Below are 18,709 nucleotides of genomic sequence, written 5' to 3'. Positions count from 1 at the left end.
GCAGGGCAAATGTTACCCTGGAGTAGAGGTGAATTCAGAGTCACAGTCCACATCTGCTAACCTAGACCAGAAGTAACCAGAGCCATAAACTGTAAGAACACTTAAATGGTCATTTTTGGTGAATCACTGAGGATGAACATGGACTCCCATGAAAGTGGAAAACTCCTGGGAACATCAGTCTTATGGGGCCCTTATGCTTCTGTGGATTTTACCAACAGGCACTCCACCAGGTTCTTATGGCAAAGATCTGAGACAGACCCCCTAGTGGCTCTGACTAGGGGACAGGAAGAGTAATGATCATAGAATACACCCAGAGCCTTTTCCATTTTAAAAGCGTACTCTCCACGGAAAAACATTTTGGCGGAGCTTGATAAAAGCTGAGGGATGAGCATTCCCCCCATCCCAAACCTCTCTAACCTTCTCTTCTCACCTAAAGGGAAAAGAATTTAATCAACATGGGTCAGGGCTTCAAAGAAATACAATTGGGAATGGTGCAGTCAGAGAGAGGATGGAGAGGGGAAAACCAAAAGCTGTACCAATAGAGAAACACCTGTGAAGATCACAGCCCCAAGACACAGGCCCACTGAACAACTGATATCTAATTAGAAGATACTCACTTTACAAAGTTGAAGCAAAACACCCACAAACCTAGATCCAGCAAAATTATCCTTGAAACATGAAAAAGAAAGACTTTTTCAAACAAAAATCTGAAGGAATTCATGACCTGCAGACCTGTCTTGCAAGCAATGTCCAATAAAAGAAGTTATTTGGGCAGAAGGAAATTGAAACAGAACAGAAACTTAGATCTACCTAAATAAATGAATACTGAAGGAATAAGTGAAGATGAAGTAAAATATCTTATGTTTTAAATATCAATTGATCTAAAATATGACATAACAATGTATTGCGTGGTTATAGCATATGGATAACTAAAATGAATGACAGCGATGTCATAAGGGATCAGAGGGGAGAATTGGGAACTTTGTTGTAAGGTACCTACACTACACATGAAGCACTATAGTGTTATTTAAAGGTGGACTTAGATTAGTTTTGAAATGTATATTGTAAGTCTAATGCAACCACTGAAAAAAATTAAAGTATAATTGAAGGGCTAGGAGGAGATAAAATACAATCCTGTAAGATGCTCAGTCAAAACCAGAGACAGGTATAACTCCCAATGCAATCCCTCCCCCCTCCCTCCTCCCCATGATAGGCCCCGGTGTGTGATGTCCCCCTTCCCAAGTCCAAGTGATCTCATTGTTCAGTTCCCACCTATGAGTGAGAACATGTGGTGTTTGGTTTTCTGTTCTTGTGATAGTTTGCTAAGAATGATGGTTTCCAGCTGCATCCATGTCCCTACAAACTCATCCTTTTTTATGGCTGCATAGTATTCCATGGTGTATATGTGCCACATTTTCTTAATCCAGTCTGTCACTGATAGACATTTGGGTTGATTCCAAGTCTTTGCTATTGTGAATAGTGCCGCAATAAACATACGTGTGCATGTGTCTTTATAGCAGCATGATTTATAATCCTTTGGGTATATACCCAGTAATGGGATGGCTGGGTCATATGGTACATCTAGTTCTAGATCCTTGAGGAATTGCCATACTGTTTTCCATAATGGTTGAACCAGTTTACAATCCCACCAACAGTGTAAAAGTGTTCCTATTTCTCCACATCCTCTCCAGCACCTGTTGTTTCCTGACTTTTTAATGATGGCCATTCTAACTGGTGTGAGATGGTATCTCATTGTGGTTTTGATTTGCATTTCTCTGATGGCTGACGAGTTGATGGGTGCAGCACACCAACATGGCACAAGTATACATATGTAATAAACCTGCACGTTATGCACATGTACCCTAGAACTTAAAGTATAATAATAATAAAAAATAAATAAATAAATAAATGAAAGTTAAAAAAAAAAAAAAGAGAAAGCAGGAAAATAGGTGAAAAAAAGAAACAAAGAAGAAGGGCAACAAATAGAAAACAATAACCAATATGGTAGATATTAACCCAACTCTATCAGTACTCACTTTAAATGTAATGCTGGTCTAAACATACCAGCATTCTCACAGTGGATATTAAAATAAGTCCCAACTGTAAGTTGTCTACAAGAAACCCCTTTTAAGTATAAAAATTAGGAGAGGTTAAAAGAAAAGGGATGGAGAAAGATAAATGAAGCAAACACTAATTAAAAGAAAACTTGAGTGGCTATATTAATTTCAAACAGAGAAGACTTCAGAAAAAAGATTATCAGGGATAAAGAGAAGCATTACATAATTATGAAAGGGTATATTCCCCAAGAAGATATGATAAAAATATTTTGTACTAAGAAAATGAAAATTCTACATAAAATTTGTGGGATGCTACAAAAGAAAGAGGGAAATTTATAGCATTCAATGCATATATTAGGAAAAGGCGGCTGGTCACAGTGGCTCATGCCTGTAATCCCAGCACTTCAGAAGACTGAGACGGGCAGAACACTTGAGCCCAGGAGTTTGAGATCAGCTTGGGCAACATGGTGAAACCCCGTATCTACCAAAAAAAAAAAAAGAAAGAAACAAAAATTAGCTGGTCACAGTGGCATGTGCCTGTAGTCCCAGCTACTCGGGAGGCTGAAGTGGGAGGCTCTCTTGAGCCCTGAAGGCGACTGCAGTGAGCCAGGATTGTGTCACTGCACTCCAGCCTGGGCAGAGTAAGGACCTATCTCAAAAAAAAAAAAGAAAAGAAAGAGAAAGATGAGTTATTAATACTTAAAGCAACCAGAAGAAAAAAAAACTATAAAAATTAGAAATCGATGAAACTGAAAACACAAAACAATAGAGAAAATTCATTAGAACTAAACCTTTTTTTTTTTAAGACCAATAAAATTGATAATCCTTTAGGCTCCAAGACTTTACTGAAAATTCATTTCTTCCTACAAACATTTATTGAGTGCCTACTATGTGCTAGGCATCAATCTAAAGTGCAACAGTGAATTAAAATACATTTCTTGTTGCCTTTGTGGAGTGTACATTTCAATGGGGGAAGACACTCACGGAAAATAAAGCAGAAAAATAAAGCAGGAGGTATGATGGGGGTAGGGTTGGATGATCTCATCTTACAAAATGTGATCAGAGAAGGCCTCTCCAGTAAGGTGATGTTTTAATAAAAAAGAGAGTGAGTGAGTTGTCAGTATCTATCTGGCAAGAGATAGCAAGGGCAAAGTCGCTGTGGAGGTACTCAGCAGGTCTAAGGAACAGCAAGGTCAGTGTGGCTAAAATAGAGCAAGCCAAACGAATGGCATTGAGGTTGGGAGGCATGGATCATGTAAGTGTGGAATTTGGCTGTCATATGAAGGGAGATGGGAAGCCATTGGAAGGATCTGAGCAGAAGAGAAACATGATCTGACTTGTGTTTTAAGACGATCACTCCGACTACTGTGTGGAGAAAAGAATAGCATATGAGGGATCAAGGGTGATAGAAGGAAGACCAGTCAGTGGAAACTGCATTAAGTCAGGTAAGATAGACTGGCTTAGACTAGGGTGACAGTGGTGCAAATGGTATGTGGTCTGAGTCTAGGTGTATTATGAAGGAGGAAGCAACAGGACTTTCTGATGAATTAAACATGAAATATGTAAGAGATTATATAGTTTGGGTATTTGTCCCCTCCAAATCTCATGTCAAAATGTGATCCCCAATGTTGGAGGTGGGGCCTAGTGGAAGGTATCTGGATCATGGGAGTGGATCCCTCATCAATGGCTTGGTGCCCTCCCCATGGTAACGAGCTCATGTAAGATCTGGTTGTTAAAGAGACAGGGACCTTCCCCAACTCTCTCTGGCCCCCTGTCTTTCCTGCTCCCGCTTCACCCTCTGCCATGAGCTAAAGCCTCTTGAGGCCTCACTCTCAGGTATTCCTTTACGGTAATGCAAAGTGGACCAACACAAAAGAGTCAAACATAACAAGATTTTAGGCCAGAACAAACAGAACAAAGAATTTACCAATGTAAGTGAGCTTGCTTTAGAATTTAAGAAAGTATTATATATATTAACTAGTTCATTTTTTACCAGAGAACAGGTATTCGATAGATTAAAATCTCATTCCATTCTATCAGGACATAAGGTAGTTGATGATTTTTTTACCAGATTTTAATTCTGCAACACTCACTAGTCAGACATCACTTTGCAACACTGGAAGTTTTCAATCAGAAAAGGTTTTATTATAAGAAACAATGACATCAGGTAAAAATGCAAAAAATTGTGCAATTATGGCAAAATGTTTAAAAATATCTACACATTTGCCCCCACAGGACTACAGTACTTACTACATACCTGAGCACTGAACACTGGATTCCATTTTAAACTGCTTTACATAGGGAATCTGATTCCTTGATGATCACATCCATTTGTTCTCATGACCAATGAAATCAGCTTGATGCTTAAGCATCAACTTTGTAGAACAGAAAACGAAGATGGAAAATAAAGAATACAATTTCTACTTTCCTATAACATAGTTATACCAAGTCCAGTTTTCAATGTGTAAAAAATACATAGGAAAGTGCTACGTACATTCTTCAAATGCAAAAACAAAGTTAAAGTGGAACTGGCATATGTTAGACCTACATTTTAATTCTGTAGTACCCATTGTGCCTTTTACTTAAAGTCTTATCACACTATGAAAATGCACCTTAAATATCTAAACATAAACCCACACATGTCACTAATCTTCGTTTCCTAGGACCTCTTCTGAATCCATTTTAAAAGTGGCAAAATATCCCAGCTATATAATTTAAACAAATAGTTCTTCATACAAAATTCAATATATATTCTACTCCCATAACAAATCCTAAGCCTTGCTTTTGACACACTTAACTTAGATCGTACCCTCAATATAAATTGTTATAGCCAAAAGATCAACTGTTGTGCCGACAAAGAGAATAAATCTACTGTTGAATTAGCCACAGTATGTCATTCTCTTATATAACATACAGCACATGTAAATTGCTAACTCAACGTTCTATGTCATGTTTTCAAGTAATGCATCTTTCTAAATACACGAGATTGTCAAAAAGCGGCAGGAAATCTTATTCAACAAAGCTTTCAAAAATAAATTACACGAACATCTCTTGCCAAAAAAAAAATTGTTTTTTCTCTCAGCAATGCAAAACTGTAAAGAATGATTTTTAAAATGCACAGTAATAACTCCAAAACAGCATGACAATAAAAAACAAAAACAAAACAGTAGAAGATAAAACTGGGGAGGTAAAAATATTGACAAAGTTTATACAGAGATTACAGACGTACTGTCAACGCCGATGAGAAGAAACCATGTATCTAGCTAAGACTAGATTTTAAAATGTTAATTCTAGAAATGCTGTCCATTTTAACTTCTGCTTCAGAAAACATTCCCTACTTGTAGAGGTCTATGGAAAGCAGTCTGGAAAGTTTCTGAAAAACGAGGTATGTGATGCAAAGAGGCAATGTTTTCAATTTGTTTCACAGTATCACATTACAAGTTGTGCAAAATTTTTACAATACGAACCATGCCAGTTTGCTTTCAAGTGAATAAAAATATTGTGATTGAGGGCAGAATCTGTCCTATGCTTATACCCTTTATGAATTATGCTAGGCTTAGTATAAAATATGTTACTGATCCAAATGCCTGCCTTAGGTACACACATACGTTGGTTTGTCCTTCATGTTAATATTCCTAACTGATTGTTAGAAATTCTTCAGTTAAATACAAAAAATGCTTTAGTATCTAGAAAGCTATGGTACTGTTCACGCACTCTTTTCCTTTTCAATCACCTTCAGCTAGAAGGAGGATTCCAATGTAAAAGTATTCATCACTGTTAAGTGCAAAAATTGAAAAAAAAAAAAATGAGGTTTTAATTGTAATATGAAACGTAAAAGAAATTAAATTAGACCACTGCAGGAATTTTATGTTTCTGGAAAGCAGAATTTTAAAAGTAGGTATAAAACTTCACATTATGCTCTGCGCAGAAGAGAAATAAGTTACCTTTCCTTGTACCAATAATGAATGGACAGGTAGATGGAAGAGACGGTTGGGCTACAAATGGCCCATGTTAGTGCAAACTGGGTATAATGTTCCTACTATTCTAAGATTGAGTCCAGTTAGATGAATAACTGGTCATATCTTCCTATCACATAAGTAGACAATCTTGTGAAATCACAAGAGTTCAACAGGTAAAGAACTGTGGCCATGAAATGCACACCAATTTGAAAGATAGGCATAGGCTCAGACCATTTAAATCTATCTAGTTATACACATGAATTAAGTTAGACTAGCACCAGCCACCTGTGAATATGAGCACTTTTCCAGATTTTCACAAATGAGACAGTGTTAGCACTTGAAAAAGTTATCGACAGAAAACTGCCACTTTAAAACTTTAGCTTAACTTAAAGTTACATGGCAAATGGAAACAATCAGACTAAAAGCTCTTTCTGAGACTAATTTTTCCTTCAATCTACTCTAATAACAGAACATATTTAAATCTCAGTACACTTGAAAACAGTACACAAAAATAGATACACATAAATATTCAGAATGAGGATCTAAGTTAGTGCTTCTCTGTGTTAGAGAGGTCACAGCTAAAGTCCTAGTGATATTGCCTCAGATTGTTACCCGTATTTAAAATTAAAAGTCACATCAAACGAGTTTAGATGTCTTTACCCAATAATACCCTAAATGCTCTTATAAGAGTGCATAGTTGTCCTGATTCTTCTGGTACCTCAGTTACTATTTATCACAAAATTATAAAATGAAATGATTGATTTTATGCCAGGAAAAAAAATGCTGATAATTGCACTTCGTTGTCTTTTCCTTACTGAAATGAAATGTCACAAGGATGAAGGAAAATCCCTCACTACCCTGCGATCTTTAAGCATACCCATTTTCCACATATAAAACTCTCAGCTTTCTGAAATACTGTCAGCACTCTTTTGTATCAAAGACAAGTTTCCTAAGAATGAGATGCCAGTGATGCACTAAGGCCTGCTACTCATTTAGAGTACTTTCTGAAGACACTGAGGATACAGTTTAGCAACAGCACATTCAAAATGCCGGCCAAGGTCCCAGAGCCGATCTGGGGTCTCATACACTTTCATCCACTGGTCAGCAATGTCATCATACTGGTAAAGGGAATTTTTTCTGCTGGTTCTGAAGACGTGTTCTTCGACAGTCACTTGAGTAGCTCGAACAAATAAATGGAGTTTGTTCTGGAAAAGTACCAGTTTAAGGTATGGATTTATGGACTGATCACATGGAAAGTCTTTCTTACGAGTCCATTTATTTAGCTCAATATCATAGGCTTCTACAGTAAACATACGTTGATGATTTCCACAGGTTCCAGCTATGTAGTAGATAGAGTCCTTGTATACAGCTGCTAAGCCCTGGATTCTAGGCACAGTCATGGGGGTCAGGAAACCCCAGTAGTCTTTTTGAGGCTCATAGAAGAGGAAAAATTCTCCTAAAAAAAAGAAAACAAGAATATGTATATTTTTATGTTTGGTTTTTGGTTATATGTTGTAACTACAACCTCTAAAGATTAAAGGGCATAATTTTCTATATATTTCACTTTCTAAAACATTTTCTTTATAATCTCTGGAGATACATTCATATGGGTTACGAAATACCTTAAAACTTTGTCATTCCATGACACAATATAACCGATAATATTATAATCAACCTGAATTGGGAGGTTTGTATTGGGAAGGTATAAGGAGTTACTTGGGTTTGATCGTAGAATTGTTAAGAGCTTGATTCTGGCTGGGCACCATGGCTCATGCCTGTAATCCCAGCACTTTGGGAGGCTCAGACAGGTGAATCACTTGAGGTGAGGAGTTCAGAGACCAGCCTGGCCAACATGATGAAACCCCACCTTCATTAAAAATACAAAAATTAGCCAGGTGCGGTGGCAGGCACCTGTAATTCCAGCTACTCAAGAGGCTAAGGCAGGAGAATCGCTTGAACCTGGGAGGTGAAGGATGCAGTGAGCCAAGATCACGCCACTGTACTCCAGGCTGGGTAACAACGTGAGACTCCAGCTCAAAAAAAAAAAAAAAAAAAAAATTATTCTATTTGCTCTATCCAATTTGTGTGTTTATAGAAAACTCATTTCACTCTAACTCTAAAAAAGCATTATTAGTAGTGTTCAGCCGGTAAGACCAAAATGCATACATACAACATCACCATAAATATGCCATGATAAATGTATATGCTATTTCATTAGAAGACAGCAGATGGAATTATACAGATTTATGCTTATGGGTCACTGATGTGCTTACCTGAATGTTGCTATAATGCAAAGACAAATATTCAGCAGGAGAAAACATGCCTTTAATAAGATAGAAAACACATACATGGTTTGTGATGTTGACTCTGAGTCAGTTTCTATTTTGATTTGACAATAAAAAGGTATGCTGAGTCAGACTGCCAATATGAAAATGTCTGAAAGAATTAAAGTAGTGAAGATTTACAAGAGTTTTGCTAATTATAGCATCTGTATAAAATCTTTGTAATAAAAATCTGAACCCTTTATGAACAGATTAAATGATACTTCAATAGCCACAGATAGTACAACATAAGCTTCTGACTATGCATGTCAGGTTTATTTACGTAAAGAGGCTTTGTTTAGATTAGAAATACCAGATTCTAAATTGAGCTTCCCCTTGAAAACTGTTTTGAACTAGGGTTACTCTTATCTACAAATTCAACTACCTACTTCATAACAGTGATGCTTTGCCTTCAACTGACTTAAAATAGCTTGTTAAGCTCCCAGATTTGCTTGCACATCATCTGCCCTTATTGCCTAACTTGTAACAGGATTCTTGATAAAGAAGGTAGGAAATTTAAACTTTGTAATGTGTGCTACTTCTCTATAAATTTCTTATAGATAAGAAAGTAAAGACGACAAACCAAAGAAGTTGAATTTTAAAATCTAAAGTACTCTTTAATAAGTTAAAGCTAATAATATGCAATTAAGAAACCCTTAGGGCTTCAGAATCCTCTTATGTAAAATATAACCTCAAATTAAATGATGTTAATAATTCCAGCCCTGAAATTCTATTAATTCATTGCTAGTTTGCTTTAGTATTTGCATTAATATACAACCTTTACATTCCAAATAGGAATCTAATTCTACCTCTATCAACTAACAGTTAGGCAGTAAGACCAAAATACACACATATACAGCTTCATCATACTGGATGACATAACCTATCCAACTATACTGGACAGATTATACATCCATTCCTATATTCCATTTTTCTGCAAGACAGCAAACCCAAATCATGCCCGGTGCTTCTATTTAACTAAAATAATGAACCAGAGACTACAACTCCTTCTGAGGAATTAACTTGACACTGAACTTAAACAAATGGGCTCGGACATTACTAGGAAATTTTTAGGTAAATAAAGGATTAGAGCAAGGAACACAATTTTTAAAAGAAAACAATGATGGGAGGCCAAGGTGGGTGGATCACTGGAGGTCAGGAGTTCAAGACCAGCCTGGTCAACATAGTGAAACCCCGTCTCTACCAAAAACTCAAAAATTAGCCGGGCATGGTGGCGGGTGCCTGAGACTGAGGTGGGAGAATCATGTGAACCCAGGAGGCGGAAGTTGCAGTCAGCCAAGATCATGCCACTGCACACCAGCCTGGGTGTCAGAGTGAGACCCTGTCTCAAAACAAAACAGAAAGAAAGAAATGAAAGAAAAGAAGGGAAGGGGAAGGGGAAAGAAGAAAGAAAGAAAACAATGGGATAAGGGCAGTCATGCATCAATTAATGACAGGGACATATTCTGAGAAAGTCATGGTTAAGTGATACTTGTCCTTGTGCAAAGAACTTCATAGAGCATACTTACACAAACCTAGATGGGAGCTTACCACACACCTAGGCTACACTGTAGCCTATTGCTCCTAGGCTACAAAACTGTACAGCATGTGACTGTACTGAGTACTCTAGGCAACTATAACACAATGGGAAGCATTTTTTGTATCTAAACGTATCTAAACATGGAACAAGTACAGTAAAATTATGCTATCATAATCTTATAGGACCACCATTGTGTATGTGATCCATCACAGACCAAAACATTACATGGCACATGACTGTATATCTTCATAGAAGCTGCTCCTTTTCCTTAAGTAGTAGTGTGAGAAAAACATCAATTGAAGGACACATATGAAGAATAAGGATGTTGCTATTATCTACACTGCATTAAACATTCAAGCAACTAAAATATGTAAGAAACCAAATAAAAGGAAAATACTAGTTATCACAAATCAGAGCCTTGAATCAAATGTCTTATTTACTCTGACTCAGTCACTCTACCTCTACTGTATTTTTGTCAAAGTAGTCCTTAACAGTTAAAAAAACAAACAAACAAACAAAAAACACTACATATATCAGACAGTCCCACTTAAAATGGCAAACCAAAAAAAAGTGACATCTCAAAGTTTTCCGGTGAAAACAATTGAAAATGTATTATGAAAGGCAACATAAACAGCAGTGAAGGTGAAACTTAAAGACTATACTTCCAAACTCTTTGTAATTAAGTTTCATAACTTTTGCAATAATAAGGCTTATATAAAACTCTTTGGTAACTAAATAGTATAACTTAATTAATGCTTTGTTCCTTTTTCTCTTTCAAACTAATCCAGTAAATTCCATCAACACCAGTTGCTACATCTCAATGTAACTCAAGAGCAAAAACAGCCATGTAACAACCTTGCTATTTATTTCAAGTCCTACAAAGTACTCTGAAATAGTTATCCCAAACTGCCGAACTACTATTTATTAAAGAATGTTTTCAAAAATAGTTATTCTACATGATATCAAGACACAAAATCATTAAAAAGTATAGGATTATTTTAGTAACTTAACAATACCTGCCTTTTTTAAATTCAAGAGTTTATTTTCTTTATAGCTCTTTACAGAACAGACTGTTCCAATAGTTTGATAAGGAAGCTGGAGGTATTCCTCAATTAACAGGAACACAACTGTTTCAGTATAATTAAGTAAACCACCGCTTGATGTGTTACCCTTCCATGAAAAACTGAATCACTCAGGCACCTACCCTGTAAAACATAGATCTTCTCTTTGTACTCCACAGCATTATGAAATTCCATTGCAACTGGCATTGCGCAAACAGTCGTCCAGCAATTCTCTCTACTGTCGTAGCACTCAACAGATTTTAGTGAGTTTCTCCCATCACCTTCATAAACACGACCTCCGATTGCATACATTTTACCACAGCAGTAGACAAGTTTGCAGCCTATTCTAGCTCGAAGCAAGGATGGTTTGGATAGCCATCTATTGGTGGAATGATCATACATCCAGAAATCATTTTCTGCCTTATGGTCGATGGAGACCTCACTGCTGCTTGGCCTGTACCCTCCTGCAATGTAAATGTCATTATCTGGTGATACAAGAATCCCAACTTCTCTCAGGTCATTTGGTGGTTTGCATAGTTTAAACACCTTTCCTGTGACTATGTCTAGACAAGGCACTGTTTGCTTCTTTCCTGAGTGTTTGTGGGCAGCATCAAAACATATGATCATTTCAGAAGCAGTCATTCCAAGCCTCTGTGTACAACCATTGGTGTTGGATGGTCCCTTTTCTACACAGCTTTTGGCTACAGCCTGTGCAAACTGAGGTGGAATTTTCTCTATGAAGGTATCTTCCATCAGAGGAAAACGTATGCATTTAGCAAAAATTTCTGGAAGGTGCACTTCTCGTTCATTTTGTTCATGTTCAAACCACCTTATAATGCTTTCATAAACATGCTCTTCTCGGTCTACATTTAAATCATCACTGTCTAATATACTTATCAGCTGGTCTTTTGTCAACTGGAGAAACTCTTGTTCTTTGGTGACACACAGAAACTTTTTACGGATGTATTCTTTTGATCGATCTCCGAGTTCCTGATGACCATAATGATCAGCAAAGATAAAGACCCCAATAGAATTCTGTGGGTCCAAATGACTGATCATATACTGAGCACATTGGTCTTGGATGGAAGGAATCTGGAAGATGCTAGCTGCAGTGAACAAGGCTTGAACATTGGCCTCTGTGAGAATAACTCTGGAGGTATAGGCATAGTTCAACACTAAATCCATCGATTCAGCTTCAACACCGACTATTCGAACTTCTTTTTGAGTACTTTCTGTAAGGCCGCTAGTGAACATGGATCTAAGAAGGAAAGAGTGGTTAATATTACATGTGTGCTATAAATCAAAATTATTGTGGCAAGATTTTAAAAGTACAAAGTTACCACAAAGATAACCTTTTGAAACTGAATATTTCCTAAAATAGTCCCTGATATTCTGAATAGGAGTAAAAATTGATAATGTATCAGAAAGATTTAGTCTGGCTAACCTCAAAACCCGTACTCTCAGGGCTAGCCCGCTTTGTGCCAACTATGAAAAAAGGAGAGTCACCTAAGTAAATGCAAATCAAAAGGTGACACACATATTCCAGGTCACTTTATTTTCCTAGAAGCCCCTATCCAGAGTTGCCTTAGGGACATCAGATCTTAAATTGTGCCATGCCAGTCAGAAAGCTTAAGAATACTGGCCCGGTATGGTGGCTAATGCCTGTAATCCCAGTACTTCAGGGGGCCCAGGTGGGTGGATCACAAGAGGTCAGGAGTTCAAAACCTGCCCGGCCAAGGTGATGAAACCCCATCTCTACTAAACTAAAAAATTAGCCGGGCGTGGTGGCACACACTGTAATCCCAGCTACTCAGGAGGCAGGCGGAGGTTGCGGTGAGCTGAGTGCCAGCCTGGAAGACAGAATGAGACTCCATCTCAAAAAAAAAAAAAAAAAAAAAACCTATAAAGGTATCATCATGATACATTAGTATACAAAGAAACAACCTAATAAAACTTTTCGTGTCCTGGTGAAAATTACAAGGCAACTTGTATCCAAAATATATCTTTAAAATGTTCATCTTAAAAAAGCAAGAAGTTCTTTAAAAGTACATATTCTCCACCTACTCTTTTTTAAAACTGTTATCTTTTGAATGCTTCCTTAACCATTATAAGTAATATAATAATCACTTCACTTACCCTTGGAAATTTTGAGAACATTTGCTTAAAAGGAAATACTTCATTTTCTCAAAGATACCGTATTTTACCTATCTAAATCTAGACATAAATAAAGATTATGGTAGAGTCAATATATAATGCCTCTTTTAAACAGAGTTTAATAGTTAACCGATTATTTGAAGATAATGGTTTTTAAAACCCCAAACTTTTACCTTTGAGACCAAGTTGGTTTTTTCTATTATTAAAATATTATTGCATTTATGGGATTTTCTTGACTGAAACATTACACAGCCTGGCTCTTTAAGTATTAGTCACTTGCAAACATCATTTGCCTTTATTTTCCCTCCTTTAAAGTTTCATTCTAGATGATCCAGACCCATCCTATTTAATTTTTGTGATGTTATAAAAAATGAATTGCAAAGATTTCCAGTCACTTAAAAAATATGTCTCAAATTCACGGAATTTATTTTAAAATGCAGTATGAGAAACACTGGAGGTACAAGGATTCAACTTGCTGCCCAGGTTAATCATCTTCGAGTCCTGGTTTTACTTCTACAATGTACCTTTTAATTTAGTATCACACAGGCTTTTTTGATGACTAAAAACTAGATGTTCCTATGTATGTGCTGGTTGTCAATTCAGGTGCTGCAAGACTCACCTATACAGCTACCAATTAAAAAGAAAAATAAAGCCCTGTGTTAGGGAGAGATGAACTCCCAAAGGAGGATATACCACATATCCCTTTATCATGGGAACTACTGTTGACTTGAATAGGCTCGTCTTACACACAGGAGTGGTCTGACACTTCATGAGTTTTCCTCTGCTCTAGAGTAAGTTCTTCCTGTAAACTCAACATAAATGAAGCCAGGGCACTTCCTTACACAAAATCCAGAGTAGCAAAAAATTTCTAATGATCATACAAATTTCAGTTCTGATGAGTTACTGGTATCATGAAACAGCCATTCCAGATTTCCAGCTATTCTAATTCTTCCACTAGTGATGCAAGACATAGAAACATTAAGTATGACTTTCTACATCCCACACAGGAAGCAGCGCTGGTACCAAGAAACTTCGGTACAAAAACCTCTAGCAAGAGATCAAATTCTAATCCATGAGTTTTCCAGCCAAATATCTTTATTTCAATGCACATATCGTACCGCAGAAAATTTCTCAAGTATTTTTTACTCCTTTTTAAAATTAACTTAATAAAATTAAAGAATTTAAGATGTTAAGGAATCAAGAAAATCAGGAATCTATCATAGCATACCTCTTTTAAAGTAAAATTTTTTTCTAGATCTTCAAAAATGAAAAATGAAACTTCAAAGTGAAAATGTCATACTTATGTAAACTTACTAAGTATACTTATTAAGTACAGTGCTTAATAAGTATACTTAATATGTATACATATGTCATACTTATGTATGCTTACTAAGTATTATACTTAATAAGTATTCTATCATTTTAATGTCATACATACATTAAGTATAACACTTAGTAAGCATACATAAGTATGACATTTAAATGATAGAATCCAGATTATTAAATTTCAGTAAGATACAGACATTTTTACTTTGTATTTTTTGTTTTGTTTTGTTGGCTTTTTTTTACTATTCAAATGCAATATACAATAAAAATGTTTTAAAGGAAACTTTAAAAAGGACCTAGTGTACCCACTCTTGTTCCTTAAGAGTCATATGGCGACCAAGAAGCCTGGCTCTGGAATCAAATGTAGCCTCTGCCATTTACTTGTTGGATAGATGATTTAGGCAGGTTATTAAAACGTAATCTCATGGAGCCTCAGCTTCTTCATAAGTAAAATGGCACAACAACTATGCAGAGATAGGATTATAAAGATTATATAAGGCAATACATGACCTAACCATATCTAATAGATAATCTGGGTAAGTGAATCTCACCGAAGTTTCCATTACCAGGCCAAACTTCATACCTTCTGCATATGTGAAGTTGTTTTGTTTTGTTTTGTTTTGTTTTTTCCAGCTCACTGTCTTGCGATGATTAATACTTAGTAGTCCAATGACCTACCCTAGGCAAGTCTAAATGGTTACATCAGAAGCATCAGACTGAAGTGACTATATTTAACCCAGTATTCTGAGAAAGAGGAACCAGAAACTACTGTTGGAACATTACACAGTTATGTGCCCTATAAACATAAGCACCTTCAAAAGGAAAAATCACATTCAGGGTGTGGTTGATAACTTGACTATTATTTATGCACCACTTGTGAATACTGAAAGGCTTAAAGTGAGCATTAGACACAAAAGAAGTTAACCCCAAGCAGAAAGTTGCCTTTTCCATGAATCTTAAAGTAGGAAGTTATTTTTCAGACCCAAGTTTTTAAATTTTACTTTTAAAAGTTTTTTAGTAAACAATATAAGTAAAAATAAAAACTTCGTTTAACGCACTTCTAGAAATCTTGGAAATTATTAATTTGGGGCCTTAGGCACATAGAAACTATATTCATTCTTGCTTTGACCCCCATAGCATTTAAACAATCTATTGAGTGGTAATTTGTTTTTGAAGGAACATGCTACATGTTTTAAACTCTTTTATAAAAGAGTCCCATGCACTAAAGAAACATGCATTATGGATAACTTTTTGAAAGAAATTCTAGGTCAGCACTGTCCAATAAAATTGCCAATGATGAAAATGTTGTATCTCCGTGCTGCCCAATATGGCAGCCACTAGCTACAGGTGACCACCAAGCACTCAAAAGGTGTTTAGTGTACCTGGGGAACTAAATGTTTTATTTTATTTAATTTATAATTTAAGTTTAAACAACCACACATGGCTACTGGCTGCCATACTGACCAGCACAAGTCTAGATTTTCTGGTCATTTGCCTCAAACATACACACACAGGCCCACTAACTTAAAAACCAATCACCCGAAATCTAGAAGAATCCCTCAAGTCAAAAGAAGGTCTTAATAAGAGAGGACCTGTTTTCTAGTCTCAAGAAACAAAGTCATTGGTTTCATTTCATTATCGCATCTCAATATAAACATCAAGTGGACAATACTGAGGGGGAAAGGGAGCTTGGTGCAGATACCAACAGAAGTTCCTACCATCATCATACCTGAAGTAAGGGCTGATTGCAGCAAGAACGTTTCTATGACAGGAAAATGTTTTCCCGTGATCCACTTCCACTACAATGTCTGTCAACTGTCCTTCATCGTACATTGTTTTGAGTTGCTTAAGAATACTGCAAGCATGGAAGGGGTCCATGGCATCGCTGGCTGGGTCTGAAGATGGAATCCCATTCGGTGTTGGGGAAGACTTACTTAAATCTAGGAGGAGAAAAATCGTACAACCACAAGAAGTGCCGAGCCAGTTACGGCGTCGCGGGATTTTTTTTGTTTGTGTGTCTGCTTGCTAGGCTTTTTCCCCCTACAAATATATACAAATGTCTGTGGATATATGCACGACCTCGTGGGACCGCGAGTTTAGGATCTGGGAGACAGAGGGCGGAGCGCGATCGGCGGAACAAGTTCAAAGGCCAGCCTGCTCCTGCGGAGCCCGGCGAGCCCGGCACCCGTGCTCGCGGAGGGAACGCGCTCGCAGCCCAGGCAAGGCGTCTGCGCGGACTCCGCCGAGAGCCGAGGGCAGAGCCTCACGAGGGAAGCTCGACCAACGGCGGCCGACGGTGCCCCCTCAAGCCGCCTCCCGCTGCCTCCTGGGGCGCAGCGCCGGCGGGTACCCAGCCTCCCCATCCCAGTCCCGCCGGACCGCCCACCGCCCTCCGCACCATTCATCCTCCCTCCCCTCATTCCCCTCCACCGCCTCATCCTTCCCTCTAGCTCCGCACCGCTAAGTCCTCATCCCACTGCCTGTGGCCGGCCCCGGCCCACCTTCCCCCTCACCTCCCTCCACGCCGCCCTGGCCACCACACGACCCACCTGCCGACGCGGCCATTTCTCGATGGGGCCCCGGCTCCAGCTATTTAAAAAGGAAATGTCATTTCGCTTCTCTAGCTCCCGGGTTCCGGCTCTTCTAAGCTTCCCCTGGCCAATGGGATGTCCTGTGCATCTGGCTCCGCCCCTAGCCACCAAATTCCTGGCGCTGATTGGCCGCGACGCGAGCACATGCGTGTCGGGAAATGTAGTTTGGTTGCCCCGGCTCCCGCGTGGTCCGGGTCGGGCGGAGGCCCAAGCCGGGAATTTCTATTGGCTGATTCGGGCGGAGGTGGAGAGCAGGGAGCTGGCCAGCCTGTGGCCGTCGAGCGCGCAGTGCCTGCCGGGAGAGGTAGTCTTCTGGCGGAGGAGAACTGTCATTCTGAGGGGCTGGGGTAGGGAAAGCTCTTCAAGTGCGAATTTCCCCATTTTAGGCCTCTCTCCTGGCCCCCGGCACATTTTTTTACCTTTTTCTTCTTCTGTAAACTTCCTGCCAGTGACTATCTTCCGGTATGAAATCAAGCTCTGCGTGAGAGCTGTAAAACCAGAAAAATTTGGAAATGGACAGGAGGGCTGTTGTCCAAAAATGCAAAGGAAATCTGACGTCCCACCCTGAAGAAAAATATCAGAAGGCCCAAAAGCAAGGCGTCTCTAATGAGTCACCTATGACACCCAATTGAAATAGCATCGCCTTGGCCGGGTGCTCTGGTTTCCACAGATTAACTTGGTCTGGTTACAGCGGCTGCTTAGGATCTCTAACTCCCACTGGTGCCTTGGTTTTCTAGCACATCCAGAGAACACCTGTTCCGCACGTAAACATTATGGAGGGATCCAAGATGCTTTACTTTTTGCTCTTGGGAAATGGAGGGGATACAATACTAAGTATTCCGGGATTTCCTTTGAAAAAATACCGGAGTGCCCTGAGCCCGGAGCCAGGGATGATTACTGAAGCCCTGGCTCTTTAGTTACTATATGTGAGAACTGACATAAGACCTTTCAACTCCTGAGCACTTAGATCCTTCACCTGTAACGTGAAGTAATAGTAATCCGTATTCCATCGACTTCATAGGCTGCAACCCTTTGGAAAGAAAATCAAAATTTTACTGTTGACGAATTTTTATTTACTCATCTTGTGTTTCTAACATCTAACGGGGTGCCTGGCACATTATAGATGTTTAATATTTTAAAAATAAATGTAAGATGCAAATGAGCTACCATTGGGAATGCTATTTCTAGAATGTTAAAATGTAAGGAAGTATTAGCGAATGGGAAGAATTTCAGTAGACGTATAGTTAGCCCGTGTGCATAACTTTTCTAGCAATGAAAAGATCAAACAGTTGAACTTCTTGATAAAGAAAGGATCTTGGAATTTAAATTGTGATTGAGAAAAAGAAAGAATTATGAAAAACAATTCAGTTCCGTCCCTTAGGTCTGCTGAGAAATTTAGAACTCAAAATACTGTAATCCCATGCAAGTTAACAGGAAGTGGTGGTGTTTCCTCATGACTAGGGTTTATGCATATCCATATGGACTTACAATTTCCTCTTTGTGAATTTCTTGTGTGCACATTTCTGGATGGATGAAATTGACTTAATTTTTGTTACTCATAACTTTACTTTTTCATTTTTATGGTGTTGCTTTCTAATTTATTAAAATGGTAACATTTTATGACAATATGGATAGTATCGAGGAAAAAACTGGCATTAATCCTTGGGGTTTGACAACATCTGACGATATTGCAAATAAAA

General features: G+C 38.2%; 1 protein-coding gene across 3 annotated transcripts; it reads right to left on the bottom strand.

The window, feature by feature from the left end:
* Window positions 1–4,180: 4,180 nt before the first annotated feature.
* On the bottom strand, window positions 4,181–17,097 carry LOC105483691 (kelch repeat and BTB domain containing 8). 3 transcript variants are annotated; one of them, XM_011744677.3, is made up of 4 exons: window positions 16,968–17,097; window positions 16,148–16,358; window positions 11,082–12,196; window positions 4,181–7,472 (listed from the first exon to the last, which is right to left on the bottom strand). In XM_011744677.3, exons 1-4 carry the CDS (start codon window positions 16,981–16,983, stop codon window positions 7,009–7,011), a joined length of 1,806 nt encoding a protein of 601 aa, XP_011742979.1. In that variant the 5' UTR covers window positions 16,984–17,097; the 3' UTR covers window positions 4,181–7,008. The 3 variants fall into 3 exon arrangements, with proteins under 3 accessions (XP_011742979.1, XP_011742994.1, XP_011742984.1); XM_011744692.2 differs by lacking the exon at window positions 16,148–16,358 and having other exon boundaries at window positions 16,968–17,071; XM_011744682.2 differs by lacking the exons at window positions 16,148–16,358; window positions 16,968–17,097 and adding an exon at window positions 14,728–16,138.
* Window positions 17,098–18,709: the final 1,612 nt, after the last annotated feature.

The sequence above is a fragment of the Macaca nemestrina genome, chromosome 2 (assembly GCF_043159975.1).
Source record: "Macaca nemestrina isolate mMacNem1 chromosome 2, mMacNem.hap1, whole genome shotgun sequence".
Classification (NCBI taxonomy): Eukaryota; Metazoa; Chordata; class Mammalia; order Primates; family Cercopithecidae; genus Macaca; species Macaca nemestrina.
Note: the sequence above shows the minus strand (reverse complement) of the source record. Positions and strands in the feature narration are given on the sequence as shown.